At 49.4% G+C, this 15,239-nt stretch overlaps 1 protein-coding gene across 3 annotated transcripts in view; it reads left to right on the top strand.

The window, feature by feature from the left end:
* Positions 1 to 15,239, top strand: part of PRKCB (protein kinase C beta) — a 362,350-nt gene that overhangs the window by 330,721 nt on the left and 16,390 nt on the right. For all 3 annotated transcript variants that reach the window (XM_051847384.2, NM_001101725.1, NM_001101723.1), the window contains 1 exon segment: positions 926 to 1,066. In XM_051847384.2, the coding sequence (XP_051703344.1) occupies positions 926 to 1,066 (141 nt within the window).

Below are 15,239 nucleotides of genomic sequence, written 5' to 3'. Positions count from 1 at the left end.
GCCCAAGTCCTTGGGCCCCTGCACCCACATGGGAGACCCAGAAGGAGCTCCTGGCTCCTGGCTTCAGATTAGCACAGCTCCAGCCATCGCAGCCATCTGGGGAGTGAACCAGTGGATGGAAAACCTCTCTCTCCACCTCTGCTTTACTGTAACTCTGCCTTTCAAACAAATAAAAAGAGAGAGAGAGAGAGAGAGAGAGAGAGAGAGAGGAAACCTGCTGAGTTTCATCTCAGATCATCCATTCGTCTCATTTTTCAGCCCTGGCTCAGAGACCCAAAGATGGGGGGTTTAGATAGTGAAGTAATTTAACCAGAACACCAAAGAAACCTCAGTGGAGTTTTCGTATAATGTGAGGGAAATGAGCTGGGCGAGGTTTCGACTACTTAATGAGCTTTCAGAAAGTAACTACTTGAACCTTGGGTCCATTTGGCTACTATTTTCTCTTCTGCTTTGTCATTTTCACAAGTGCTTTACTGAGAAATGCAAAGTGTCTGAAGGAAGTGGCCTTTGCCTTGGTCGAACTGTAGTTGGCTCATGGTAAGAAATGGGAGTGTGAAGATATTGAAGCTCTTCTCATCAAAGGCACCGGGAATTGCATAAAACTCATTCATCAATCAAAAGCGACCATGTGACATTCCTAACTTGAAGTTCAAGGCCACATTCAGGTTCAACAATGGTTTGACTTAACCAGAAGGGATCTCTCTCTGGGGTAGGGAGCCATGAGTGTTGTTCCAGGGTTCTTCATGACAATGACTTGGCTAGGAAATTAATGCTGGAATGAAAAACAAACAACAAAAATCCGTTGAAATTCTTCCTGTGCATTTCTCCCTAATTCATTGGCATCATAATTTCTGAGTGTGTCACATTTCCTCCTTCTGATGTTCATTAAATTCAGCTTCTTTTTTTTTTTTTTTTTGTCTTATAGCTGATGACCAAACACCCGGGCAAGCGTCTGGGTTGTGGACCTGAAGGTGAACGTGACATCAAAGACCATGCGTTTTTCCGATACATTGATTGGGAGAAGCTTGAACGCAAGGAGATACAGCCTCCCTACAAGCCAAAAGCCGTAAGTAAACTGCTCTGCCTGATTCTCGGGGACACGTACACCCCACGCTGTCCTCCTGCACCCTGTGTGTGCTCGGATGTTCTCACAGGGGTAGCTGATGTGTGCACTTGAACGTCCACAGGAGCTCATGGAGATTTCCATGCACACAACCCAGTCTCTGTGGATATGAGAAAGACAGTTGAGCTCTTGGTTGTATCAATTCAATTATTGTACCTGTCTTAGCTGACAACTTCTTGGGCATGGTTCTTGGGTGAGCAGAGTTCAGAGCCATTTTTGGACTGTGATAAAGAATCTAATTTTGCCCTCATTCTTTCCCTGATTCAAACTGTGTCATTTTCTCTTCCTACTGACATTGAAAAGGTCATGTTGTTTATCTCAACAGTATTTAAATGTAATTCTGAAACATACACTACGTGTGAGTCAGTAAGACAGCGGGCAGTTCGGCAGCCAGCTCCTACCCAAGGCAAAACAGAATGAAGCAGAAGCTGATGTGCCCCTGACCAGAGACTCTCCTGGAGGCTTGGGATTGTAGACACGGCTTTGAGATAACTCGTATACCCCAGGAATAAAAGTCTCCCCAGCCCCACCCCTGCAGTCCTGTGCCTATGGGAGGGTTTCCATCCCCCAAAGCTCAGCAGGGCGTGCCAGTCAGCACCAAGAAAGAAGGGTGTGCCCCTGAATTAATCAGAACTGCCGTTCTACTGGGAGGATCTATCTTTGATAAAATTTAATAGAACACAGACCTGGTGGCTTTATTTGGGGGATTGTAAAGCTACCAACCAAGGCTGAAAATTGAACATAAATGTCACCATTGGAACCCAATTTTGCACAGTCTCGGTGTGAAGATGAACAGGATGATCATGGGAATGATGTTGATAATGTGATTAGTTTCTTGAGCACATACTATGCATCTAAGTGAATCCTCACAACAGCCCCTCAATGCAGGTGTTGTGCTGTGTTACTGAAGAGGAGATGGACACTCAGAGAGGTTCTGTTCTCTGTCCAAGGTCATCCAAGGTCACCTAGTCAGCGTGGGATGACAGTGAGGATCCAAACCTCAGATGATCCAGTTCCATCGTGGGCCCCCTGAATGCAAGGGCAAAGGGCATGTAGTTTGGGGAAGTCTCCCTGGTTACACCCACAGCCCCCTAGTGCTGCACCTTCCCCCCTGACGGCCCCTCCCCCCGGGATGGATAGAATCACAGCTGTACGGCAGCCTTGCTACGTCCTGTTTCTCTCTGGATGCCTCCTGGCACATGGGCCAGGTCCATTAGCTGCAGCCAGTTATACCCTGTGGTCCTTCTAATTGCTGCAAACTTAGATACTGATATCAAATCCGCCTCGCCAGAGCTGCCACCAGAGCAGCCATCTCCACAGAGCCTCCTTCAGACACAGAGAGATGCCAGCTTCCACTCGAATCGTGTGACTTCCACATCCTGCCCCGCTCCCTCCCACCAGCAGGTCCCATGTGACATCACTTCCATGTGCCTCTGGTTCTCCCCGTCACCGACATCTGTCTTTTACAACACAGAAACTGGATTGAGCCCAAGGTTCCTCAGAACATTGGAGGCTCAGTGAATGTTAAACCATCAATTCCTCTAGGGCTCATGAACTTGAACCAGTCATCCTCTCTGACCTCCTGTTCCATCACCTGTAAGGAGTGTCTCTGAGAATCAGTTCCACATCAGAGGGTCACTGTGACCCAGAGAGACTCTGTGGGTGCCTGCTACCTCACCAGCACTCTGGGCGAGGTGGTCATTATTTCTGTTAGTGGTGTCATCTGTTAATTAATGTCTCCAGTGCAGGACCTTTGAGGAGCACAACAGAGCCGAGTTTTATTGATGCAATTCCTGAAGATAATATCCATGTGTACACAAATTTGGGAGGGACCTTGCATTTGGGAGAGACCCTGCAGGTCCTAAGCAGTATCACCATTGTATTAGACCATTTGGAAAAAATCAAAAGTAACCTGCAAGAGAAAAGTGGGTTCCTCCTTCAGGAAGCTGGCGACTTGGGGGTGGGTCATACAACAACTCATTTGATTTTTGTGGGGCTATTGATGAGGTCTCAAAATATAGGCCACCGCCGCTCATCATTTGGCCACAGGGAAGATGTCAGTGTTTCCATTCCCACCCAAACTGCACCCAGTAGACATCTGGGGCTCGCGCGAGAGCTGTAGAATGTGGTTGCCAGACCTGCAATATCAACAGTACTTGGGAAGTGTACCAGAGCCCCATTCCTGCCTCTAGACGGGTGGGACCGTATTTCTTTGTTTCACAAGCCCTCCAAGTGGCTTGATGCACACTCCTGGTTGAGAATCACGGCTGTGGAGTGTAGCGTTGAGAGCTGAGACTGGGAAGCTAGGCAGAGGCCTGGGAAGGCAGCAGGAAGAATGACCTCTTTAGAGGGAAGACACTGGTTTTATTCCCGGTCTGAGTGCGAGGTGGTGGCTTTCTGGGTGGATCATAGGCTCAGATGGCTACACAGGCCAAGCCAATCACATGAAGGAAGGGAGTGGGTCGGTTGGGGAGAAGAGAGAGAGAGGTCAGAGGCCATGGAATGCAGATGAGAGATAGACAAGCCCTGGCTGGTGTTGCTCTCCAAAGGGCTGCCCTGCAGGTGCAGGCTCAGTGTGGCTCCATCTAAATGGTTTTCATGAGAAGTTGGAACTTGGGATTTTTAGGTGAAACGCCCCGATTTTCCAATATGTCAGCAACAAAGTTTTGAACACCAAACACAATTCAGGGTAAATAAAGCCCATCCGTGTACTGTAGGTGGCCTATCAACTGTCCGTTTGTAACCCCTGGAGTTGTGACAAATCGGAGTCAGGATGACTTCACCTGTTCCTACTAGCAGCCCATTCTGACTTCTCCCTGCTGAGGGCTAGTGACTGTAAGTGGTCCAGCCCTGTGTCTGGCTCATAGACGTGGTTCAGAGAAAGGCAGCTGTCGTGTCATTGGTACTATGAGGATGACAATGTCTAGTAATTACCAACAAGATCCTTCAACGGCTCTCATTTGATAGGATTTCCAGCTGACCCATGTCCTGAATTTGATGATGACTTTCAAACTAGCGCAGCTGGACTGGGCTGTGCAAGTCAAGATGTTCAGCCACCAGCTCTAAGGGGAAGTGATTCCTGCTCTTGACCTCCTGAGACTGAATGAGAGTCCCGTTGCTCCTTGGTGGCTGCATTCCAGATCCTCTTGTAGATACCTAAGTCTGCAGATGCGTACATCCCTTATATAAAATGTGTATAGCATGTGTACATCCTCCAGCATACTTGAAATTACCTCTAGATTACTTATAGCACCCACCCAGTACAGTGAAATGCCATGTAAGTAGTTGTCATCTTGTGTTGTTTAGGGAATAATGACCACACACTCCCCCCCACCAAATCCATGTCTGTTCAAAACAGGTGCAGTTTGTTTTCTGATTATTGTTGCTCTGTGGTTGATTGAACCTGTCTGAATAATGGCTGCACCACCCACCCACTTGCCACCACCATTCATACACCTCGTACATTGTAAATGTAGGTCTAAGAACTTCTCCTTCCACCCCCAGGGTTTTCTGTTTCCCATTCCCTACTCCTTCCTATCCATCGACCACTTCTTACGGGCCTCGGTGGGTGTGTGCAGAGTCCCCTGTGCCTTGTGGGATATGAAAAGGCAAGCGTGTATCTGTCAGTGGTCCTGATCCCTGTGTGCTATTAAATAGAGTGCAACAAGAAAAAAAAAAACAAGGGGCAATAATAGAGGATTATAGTCAAACACCAGTGAAGGGTGCTATTATTGGAGATTCATTAAAATCACTTTAAATGGGGTTTTCGATTGTTCTCAGTGCCATCTTTTATTGTGGCAAGGACCTATTTGCAGTGTATTACTTGAAATTGTTCTGAAATACATTAGCTTGAGTGTATTGCTGCACAGTACAAGAGTCCTTTTTTTCAAATGTGCAGCAAGTTGTGTCACTCTCTTGCTTCAGCCCTGCCCACCACAGCTCTCTGATGCCCCAGGATAATATCTACTGTTCCTCGGTATGTGTGCCTTTTGAGGTCTTCCAAGGCCAGGCCTGTGTTTCCTCCCCAGCTTTGGCTCCTGACTCCAACAGCCAGCATTCCCAGGCTTCTTTCAGTTCCTCTGACATGCAGCTTTCTCTTCCTATGCTGGCTTGGTCCGTGCAGAGCTGGCTGTCTGGGCCTGGGATGTCCAGAGCTCTCTCCCATGCTCCCTAGCATCCAAGTTCCTGGTGCCTTCACCTTTCCCTGTACCAAATCAGTGTCACATCACCTTCTCCAGGAAGCTTTTCTTGATTCCTGAGTAGGAACTCACTGCCGCTGTATCAACAAACTCATCACATGTTGTTATAATTTCTTGTTCAATGTCACATTTGTCTTCTGCACTAGACTATAAAATTGCCCCATTTTCTGTGTCCAGTCCCAGTGCCTAGCAAAAGATTGAACACATAATAGATGCTGAAATTTTAATAAATATTTATTTTATTTATTTGAAAGTGTTACAGAGAGGAGAGAGAAACAGAGAGAGAGAGAGAGAGACAGAGAGAGATACAGAGACATAGAGAAATCTTCCATCTGCTGGTTCACTCTCCAGATGGCTGCAAGGGCCAGAGCTGGGCCAGGCTGAAGCCAGGAGCAAGGAGCTTCTTCCACGACTCCCTCGTGGGTAGCAATGGCCCAAACACTTGGACCATCTTCTGCTGCTTTTCCCAGGCCATTAGCAAGGAGCTGGATCAGAAGGGGAGCATCTAGGACATGAACTGGTACCCACATGGGATGCTGGCATCACAGGCAGCAGCTTAACCTGCTGGGCCACAACATTGGCCCCTCAAAAATTTTTATTGGCGAATGAATAAATGAAGGGCTACAAAACGGAGTGCTGCAATGCACTGTGCTATGAAATGTAAGGAATTCTTTAGGGCTAGAAGTTAAGAGTGCAGGATGTTTTTCTTATGTACAGCAGGGTGTCTCAAATAAATTGGTTGTTGTGTAAGTTACTACTCTATTTATAAAGAGCTATAATTTGGCTGCTGAGCTTCAAACTGTCATGGCATCGTTTGATTGTGCCGTGTGCACTGGTGAAAGACCTAAGAGTGCATTGCATGGGATTGTTGGCCTTTGGAGTGGAGAAGACTGCAAATCCCTTGCAGTCTCTCCTTGCAGGGGTCAGTGCCGTGCTGTGGGGGCCGTGACATAGCCTTAGCAGAGCATTTTAAAGTTCCGCATGCACACACCCCTCACCTGGGTACCTGGTTAAAATGCTGATTCTGATTCTACCCACTTCAGGTAGGGCCAGAGAGCCCGTATTTCTCCCAAGTTCCCAAGTGGTAGGATGCTAATGGACCTCGGGACCCACTCTGCGTAGCAGGGGCTAGAACATGGTGCTGTAGGGTACAGCAGGCCCAGAAGCTGAATGGAGAATGGAAGAGTCTGTTACAGTCAATGTAGCACGTGGAGTATGTCGGTCCTGGGCAGTTTGATGAGGCCTGCCGTGAGGGTGTGCATGGAGAAGGTTAAGTACAAATGTTCTGGAGAAACGTGGCTCAGGGCACACGGAAGGCTGTGTGGGTCTGTGTGTGCTGGGGGGGAGGCAGTAGCTTGTGCACTCAGAGGAGAGTCCAAGGTTGAGTGTGTGGTGGAACAGTGGGTTGGGAAAAGCGTGTGCTGGTTCCATCCCTTGCCAGATGTTGGGTCGTCTGTTCAGTAGGTCCTGGGGACACAGCAATAAAATAAATAGAAATAGCAATAAAATAATAGAAATGCTTGCCTTCGTGGAACTTATATTCTAGAAGGGGCAGGCAGATAATAAGCCTAAAGACAAGTGAGTGTGCAGAGTGTTAGGAGCTGATGAGCCTGAGAGAGGAAGCTAAAGGGCAGATGGAGACTGGGAGAGCCAGGTGAGGGAGAAGTCAGTTCTAAGTGGAGTGGTGGGAAATCTTCCCCAGGAAAGTAGCATTTCCGCAAATCTGGGAAGAAAGGCAGGAAGAGGGAAACCAGGTATATTATCTGGGGATGTGGAGAGTGGTTTGGGTGGTAGTAACAGCTGCAAAGGCCCTGGGACGTGAGCTTACCTGGCGTGTTTATGGGAGGAGAAAGAGTCCAGTTGGCTGAGCTCAAGAAGGTGCGGGAGAGAGAGTAATAGGGGACTCTGGATCTTTGGTTTCCACTTCAACTTATGAGCAGAAAGAGAGACAGAGACAGAGAGACAGAGAGAGAGAGAGAGAACATGGCCTGACTTTGTTTTTTTTTGTTTTTTGTTTTTTTGTTTTTTGTTTTTTGTTTTTTTTTTTTTTTTTTGACAGGCAGAGTTAGAGAGAGAGAGAGACAGACAGACAGATAGAGAGAAAGGTCTTCCTTCCGTTGGTTCACCCCACAAATGGCCGCTATGGCCACGCGGTGCGCCAATCCAAAGCCAGGAGCCAGGTGCTTCCTCCTGGTCTCCCATGTGGGTGCAGGGCCCAAGGACCTGGGCCATCCTCCACTGCCTTCCCGGGCCACAGCCAGAGAGCTGGACTGGAAGAGGAGCAACCAGGACAGAATCCAGCACCCCAAATGGGACTAGAACCTGGGGTACTGCCGCCTCAGGTGGAGGATTAGCCTAGTGAGCCATGGTGCCGGCTGACTTTGGGGTTTAAAGTATCACTGCTGACTGCTATAGGAGCTAAGGTGCAATCAGGATCAGTTATGTGACTCTTAGGTGATCCGAGCAAGCAGTGGGAGGAACCTGGGCAGGCTGGAGATGTTTGAGAGCCTGAGGTTGTGCTCCCCAGTTCCTGGCCCCTTGTTGGCACTCAGTAATTGCCCTCACGGTCATGAAGAAAATGCTTAACTCAAGTCCCTTGGACTTCCTGCATAGCTGCTCCTCAAGTAGAAAACACGGTAGCCCTGGGTGTGGTCCTGGCGAAGTGGGAGGAGCTGATGAAGCCAGTGGTCGGAAAAGCTGCTGTAGCTCAGTGCTGGCTGGGAGGGCATCTCTCCAGCAGGTCATAGCTGTGCCGTGAGTTGACCAAGGGGCCTTCAGAAAGTTCAAGGGCAGTATGCGTTATGCATCACTATGCATGGAGTTCATCTTTTAATTCCATTTTCCATGAACTCTCTGAAGTCCCTCGCACATCCTCTGGTCAAGGTACAGGACATGGTGGTCTAGGGGGTCCAGGGGCTGGAGGCGGTGGGAAGGAAGCAGCCTTGTGTCCGGGTGATCCAGCTCAGAATCGTGTTCTCCTGGATGAGAGGGTGCATTCAGGCAACACTGTGGGTGAACACATAGAGCAGAATTTGTAGCACATGGTGCTGTCATGCCCAAGATGTGCAAGCATTTGATGCTCAAACTGAAACGTCTGATTGAGATGTTGAGGGCCTTCATGCTTGGTCACGAATTGCCCTGGGAGTCCTGTCGCCCATCCTCGTCCTGAGAGGCTCCAGCAGGGTCCGTGATACCTGATGCAAGGTTCACACCTGTTGCAAGGCTCAAGGGGGAGACAGGAAGGGGCATGCGCCCGGGGCTCAAGCCTCCACCCCTTGGATCGGCCTCCCCAGCTTGCAGCATCGAAACAGCAAGGAAGCTGAAGAGGGAGAGAAACGTGAGTTGACCGCAAGGAGGTCCTGCTCCCTTACCTCGCAGGGAGCTAAGCTGGGAGGGTGTGTGTGTGTGCGTGTGTGTGTGTGCAGCGAGCTGCCCACCGGAGACTGCGGCTCTGCTGGGCTTCCGAAATATGGTCAATCTGTTTATCATGTGTTCCCGACGATGACTAATCTGATGGACAATTGTTCTAAAATAGGGCCATCTGATCATCGATTCTCCCTGGGCTGGAGTTGAGGGATATAGCTAAACATGACAGGGAGCTTAACAGTGAAGAAATTTGTGTCTCAAATCAGAGTACCCAGGTACTCAAGGGTCCTGCTAATGCAGACCCTGGGAGGCAGCAGTGAGGGTTTGAATAATTGGATCCCTGCCACCCATAACGGAGACCTGGTTTGAGTTCCTGGCTCCCAGCTTCAGCCCCAGCCCAGTCCCAGCCATGGTGGGCATTTAGAGAGGGAACCAGTGGGCATGGCCTCTTTCTCCTATCTGCTATCTGTGTCTCTGTCTCTCAAATAAATAAAAATGTTTAAAAAGAAGAAGAGCCCCTGTCCCTACCTCCCCACATTGCCTCATAGGCAATCATCCAGTCCCATGAAAACCTGATCTGCATTCTTCCTCCCCCATTCTGCCGTGGGGTTCAGAACTCACTGCTGCCAACCCCCTACTGCAGGAAGGCCTGATTACAATCATCTCTGCTCTTATTCCCTATCCTCATCTTATCTTTGCATAAAGCCCCAGAATCTCAAGGCATCTATACACCAGGAGAGCCTGGAAATGTTGCAGGCTAACCTCCTTGTCCCCTTCTGCTGTAGCATCGTTACCCCAATACCACGTAGGTTATTTGATCACAAACCATTGCCCATAGCCGCTGAGGGTCTAACTTGAACTGCTCCAGGAGCTGCAGCATATACCCAGTTTCTTGGTAACTCTGTCATCTAAAAGCCTTGTTTATGTAGCTGAGGTCAGCAGTGGCGAGGGCCGCTTCAATGAGCTGCGATTCTGCCATGTGACATTCTTCCCCAAACCCTTTTGTCCTTTACACCATCTGAGTAAGTGTCTCGTGTGAGTGTGTGTGTGTGTGTGTGTGTCTGAATGTGTGCGTTTGATGTGCTGACATTTCTGAATCGAAGCCAGAAACTGTAACCTTTGTATGTTTGCTGTTAAACCTCCAGATGCACGTCTTAAGAAAAGGATCTGATGTTTTACTCAACGTGATTTATTTAAGCATAGAATCTAAGTCCTCTAAAGTGCGGAATACTCAAGAGAACAGCACCCTTTGGAAAATTGTGATTCACGATCATTCCTTTAAAACTATTCATTTACAATGGGAGACGTATTAAGTTCCTGTCTGAGCCAGGCACTGCTGTAAGTGCCTTCCATGCATCACCTCATTTAAGTCTCACAACTGTAGGTGGCAGGTGGCAGAAGAGGGGATGGGATGGGCAAGGCAGTTGCTCAAAGTCTGACAGCTAGCAGGTGGTGGATCCAGGACTTGAACCCTAGACTCTGCAAGGCCTGGCATCCTTGGAGAGATTGGTAGACGCACTCAGAGCCTCTGGCAAGCCCCGTGATTGCACTAACAGAAGAGAACCATGGTAACACCCTCTAATGGTGTCTGTTACATAATAGAAAAAGACTGGGTGTTCTTATAATTCAGATGATTTAAAATTTATTTAAAAATATTGCAACAAACAAGTAGCATATTCACACCTTTTACAATTCACTGGCAGAATGTGAAAAGATGCAGCTCTCACTTGCTCCTTAAGGCTTTGATTTCCAGGCTGACAGTGGCAGGAAGCAGGCTCTGGCAGCAACTGAAACAGATTCTTCAGACAGGCCCGTGAAGGGGTGCACTCTTCCCTGCTCGACTGTGGTTTGTTCTTTTGAGCATCCAGAGTGTGGCATTTGCAGGGGTCTCAATAAAAATACTGGGCTGTGTTCATATCCTGACCACCTTGCAGCTAAGAGTCATCTAGGGCACACTGCCTGGAGTCTGTCTGTGTTCATCTGCTTGTCTGTCTTCCCATCTGTCCCCTGGACACCCAAGGAGAACCCGGTAATCTGCAGCTCAAACCAGTGTCCCCTTGTTTTTTTTATTTTTATTTATTTATTTATTTTATTTTTTTGACAGGCAGAGTGGACAGTGAGAGAGAGAGAGAGACAGAGAGAAAGGTCTTCCTTTGCCGTTGGTTCACCCTCCAATGGCTACGGCAGCCGGTGCGCTGCGGCCGGCGCACTGCGCTGATCCGATGGCTGGAGCCAGGTACTTATCCTGGTCTCCCATGGGGTGCAGGGCCCAAGCACTTGGGCCATCCTCCACTGCACTCCCTGGCCACAGCAGAGAGCTGGCCTGGAAGAGGGGCAACCGGGACAGAATCCAGCGCCCCGACCGGGACTAGAACCCTGTGTGCTGGAGCCGCAAGGCAGAGGATTAGCCTAGTGAGCCGCGGCGCCCCCTTGTTTTTTAAAATAGTTATATTTCACCTCCTTGAAAGGTAGAGAGGGAGACAGAAAGAGAGAGAAGTCTTCCATCTACTGGTTTCAATCCCCAAATGCCCACAGTAGCCAGGGCTACACCAAGCCAGACCAAAGCCAGGAGCCAGGAACTCCATCTGGGTCTCCCACGTGGCTGGCATCCCCTGGGCCACCCTCCACTGCCTCCCAGATGCATTAGCGGGAAGCTGGATCGGAAACGGAGCAGCCAAGACTCGAACCTGAGCTCTGATGTGGGAGGTGCAGGTCCTCAGCAGCAGCTTCACCCGCAGCGCCACAGCGACCGTCTCCAGGCTCCCTTTAGCTGGTTAGAATTGGCAGGCACCTGGGCCAGCTGAGGTTCCTAAGCGATGTGCCAAGTGCATGACTTTGAGCCGTCCCCTGGCAGAGAAGCCACGAGCTTGAGTTGAAATGGTAGAAGGGACGGCCACGTGCACTGAGGAAGCAAGGAACTGTTGGACTGTGTCTGGCAAGAAGAACTGAAAACTAATGTAATGGAAGTCGAGATTTGAAATATTGCCTTGGAAGAGGAATTCAAGTCCTCCGTTCTATGGAGGAGCAAGCAGAGAACTGCTTGCGTGCCTCGCACAGGGAAAACAACAAAACCCGGGCCAGAACACTGGCCGTGTCTCATGAACAGAGACATTATTAATAATTGTTTACCACCCTGAGATTAAAATGTGCCGTGCATGTTCGATTCAATTTTTCAATTTTACTGGAGAGTAGAACATGCCTCACAAAACCTACATGAGAGGGTTGCCATGATTAACTCCTCTGGACATGTAGAAAAATAGGCCCAGAGAGTCTACCTAACTTATCCATGGTCACACAGCTAGGAAGTCCAACTGCCAGTTTAAAGTCCTATTGCTTCAGCTAAAAAAAAGTCCATACTTTGGCCAATGTCATATTTCTTCTCTCACCTCCCAAGCTCAGGGGCACAGATAATGGGATTTAAACTACTCTGGGTGCAATCCAGAATGTAAGTGCTCTCCTGGGGGTAGGGGGGCACTGTTGGATGGATATTTGTGAAGGCCAGCCTCTTAAGTTCTGCTGTCAACCCTACCCAGGCTGCAATACTCACCATAGTGCCCCCAGAAAGCTGTTGATCAAGAGCAGGAGAAGTGGAGAAGAGAAGCAAGTGGAAGCGGGGAGAATGGGCCAAGCAGAAAGAGGTGGCTTGAGGGTCAAGCGGACCCAGGATTTAGCATCAGCTCGGCTGCGTCATGTCTGAGAAAAGATGAGCAGGCGAAGACCTCCACACCTCCACAGAGGCGAGCCCATGCTCCCCAGTCTCAAGGCCCTCAGCCTTCCCAACCCATCCCTCGTTGCATCCCTGAGACAAGCCCCCAGATCTCTTCTCTGAAGCCCCAGTGCTCTTGGTCTCAGCTCATAGCGTCATCTCCAAAGTCACAGGGGAAACTGAGGCATATGGGTGCCCCCAGGGTGGGTCACCTCCTCACCTCCTGCCTTCTCCCTGTGCCTTCATGGTCATCTTAACCCTTCCTCCCTCTCTCCCTCTGCATCTCAGCAAGCAGATGTCTCCTCCCCAGCTGACGTGGGCCTTGCCCTCCACCCCTGCTCTGGACCCCATCCTGAACATCTCCCCAGTCCAGCTGGGTCTACAGCTTCCCTCTGTGTTCACAAAAGCTCCTATGGTTGCAAATAGAAGCCTGATCAGCTGACTTTGAAGCCAGTGTGTAAGAAGAAAGTGAGGTGTTCCACCCGGGCTGGATCCACAGCCACAAACATCCCAGGCGCCTGTTTCTCTGTTTCCAAGGATTATTTTCCCCTCTGATGACTTCATTCATCAATCTCAGAGGTGTTCTTGGGCACACACAACAACCAACTTATTTCCCTTTATCTCAGCAGCTTCTCCCCCTCTAGAAAAGAGCTGCCCTTACCTAGATTTCCTAGCACTTGGGACTCAGTCTCAGTGGAGGGTATTGGGTCAAATGCCCGTCCCAGATTCTGTCTCGCCAGAGGGATGGGATCTGTTGATTGACTGAGCCTGAGTCCATCTGATGCCCTTAGCCTTGAGATTGAATCTACCTCTATCGAAACCAAGAGTCTCAGTGAGAGAGGAGGAGGAGGAATATTGCCTTTTTCTATTACTTAGAGAAGAGAGAACGGCTACAGGTAGGCAAAACTAGCAACTGACCATGCTGTTTCCTAGCCTTCTCCTTAGCACGTAATAAACCTACTATGTCCTTTTCATTGTAAAAATCCCTTCCCTCCAACCTGAGATCCCCCTTAGGACTGGTACAGCTACTGCCCTGTCTGACATTACGGACAAAGAAACTTTGCAAAGAGTCGCCAGTTCTTGCTATTGCAACCTGATGACGGATTCATCCTTTCTTTGGTTCCCCGAGCACTCTGGTGTCTGCCCCCTCCCCCGGCACCCCCATTCCAATGACATTTCTCTCGCTTAGTCATCAATGACCTCAAAATTGCCTCCTGCCCTAGGCTTGTCTTATCTTTTTTGACCTCACCATATTATTTCAGACTTTGATCTTCTTCCTTCGGAAAAAGAGTCTGAAAAAATCAAATATTCAAGCAGCTTCAAAAGCAGCACAGTGAAATTAAGTCTCCCCTCTCCGTTGGCTGCCAGCTGTCCTGCCACCCACTGCGACCAGGTTCTTGTGTGACCTTCTAGAGAGGGTGTGGGCAAACGCAGGCACAGCCCACATCTCACACACAGTGGATTAGCACGCTTGCCTCCCCGTCTCTTGGACTATTTTTCTCATTATCTGCACATCGAACTCGGCTGCATTGCTTTCATAGCCTCCCGGCTCCCTGGACCTGCAGGTTCTACATCTGTGTACTCAGTCCAGCTATGGACTGAAAATATTAAGGAAAAAAAAATGCATCAGGGTGGAACCCGTGACCGACTTTCTTCCCTTGCTACCATTGCCTAGACAGCCAGCATAACAGCTGTTCACATGGTCTTTATGTTGTGTTGGATATTGGAAGCAACGTAGAGGTGGTTTAAATACGAGTGGATGTGCACAGGTTCTGTGCAGATATGGTGCCGTTTTACATCAGGAGCTTGGGCATCCTTGGCAGTCGGTTCCTGCGAGATGTCCTGGAACTGATCCCCCACGGACACGGACGAAGGACTGCAGATCTGCAAGCTACCCACAGGGCTCTTTCTTTGTAAGCCCCTCTCGGCACCACGCCTGCTGATGTGCCTCCTCTGACTCCATGGCCACTCCTGGTAGAAATTCTGACTCCGCGAAGACTTCCGACGACAATAGCATTTGGAGGGTCAAGATCTGCCCATGACCCAGGAAGGGAAAGCAAAAAGCTCCTTTCTCGTTTCTTCTCAAGTGCGGCTTCTTACAAATGCCCACAGAGTGCACCCGACATGGGGTATAGGAAGCACAGCTCCGAGCCTTGTGTGAAGCTGCCTGCCTTGTCTTTCTTTCTTCTTCTTTTTTTAAAGGTGTATTTTATTTATCTGAAAGACAGTTACAGAGAGAGTTAGAGAGAGAGAGAGGTCTTTCATCTGCTGATTCACTCCCCAGATGGCCGCAACAGCCGGAGCTGTGCCCATCTGAAGCCAGGAGCCAGGAGCTTCTTCTGGGTCTCTCAAGTGGGTGCAGGGGCCCAAGCACTTGGGTCATCTTCCACTGCTGTCCCAGGCCAAAGCAGAGAGCTGGATTGGAAGAGGAGCAGTGCCCATAAGGGATGCTGGAACTTCAGGCCAGGGCTTTAACCTGCTACACCACAGCGCAGGCCCCATTGTCCTTTTTTTAAAGATTTATTTATTTATTTGAAAGTCAGAGTTAAACAGAAAGGCAGAGAGAGAGAGGTCTTCCATCCACTGGTTCTCTTCCCAATTTGCTGCAACAGCCGATGCTGTGATGATCTGAAGCCAGGAGCTTCCTCTGGGTTTCCCACGCAGGTGCAGAGGCCCAAGGACTTGGGCCATCTTCTACTGCTTTTCCAGGCCATAGTAGAGAGCTGGATTGGAAGTGGAGCAACCAGGTCTTGAACTGGCGCCTATGTGGGATGCCAGCACAGGCGACGGCTTTACCCACTACACCACAGTGCCTTGTCTTTCTAAGGGAGCAAGGCTTGGGTGG

The sequence above is a fragment of the Oryctolagus cuniculus genome, chromosome 19, assembly GCF_964237555.1.
Source record: "Oryctolagus cuniculus chromosome 19, mOryCun1.1, whole genome shotgun sequence".
Taxonomy (NCBI): Eukaryota; Metazoa; Chordata; class Mammalia; order Lagomorpha; family Leporidae; genus Oryctolagus; species Oryctolagus cuniculus.
Note: the sequence above shows the minus strand (reverse complement) of the source record. Positions and strands in the feature narration are given on the sequence as shown.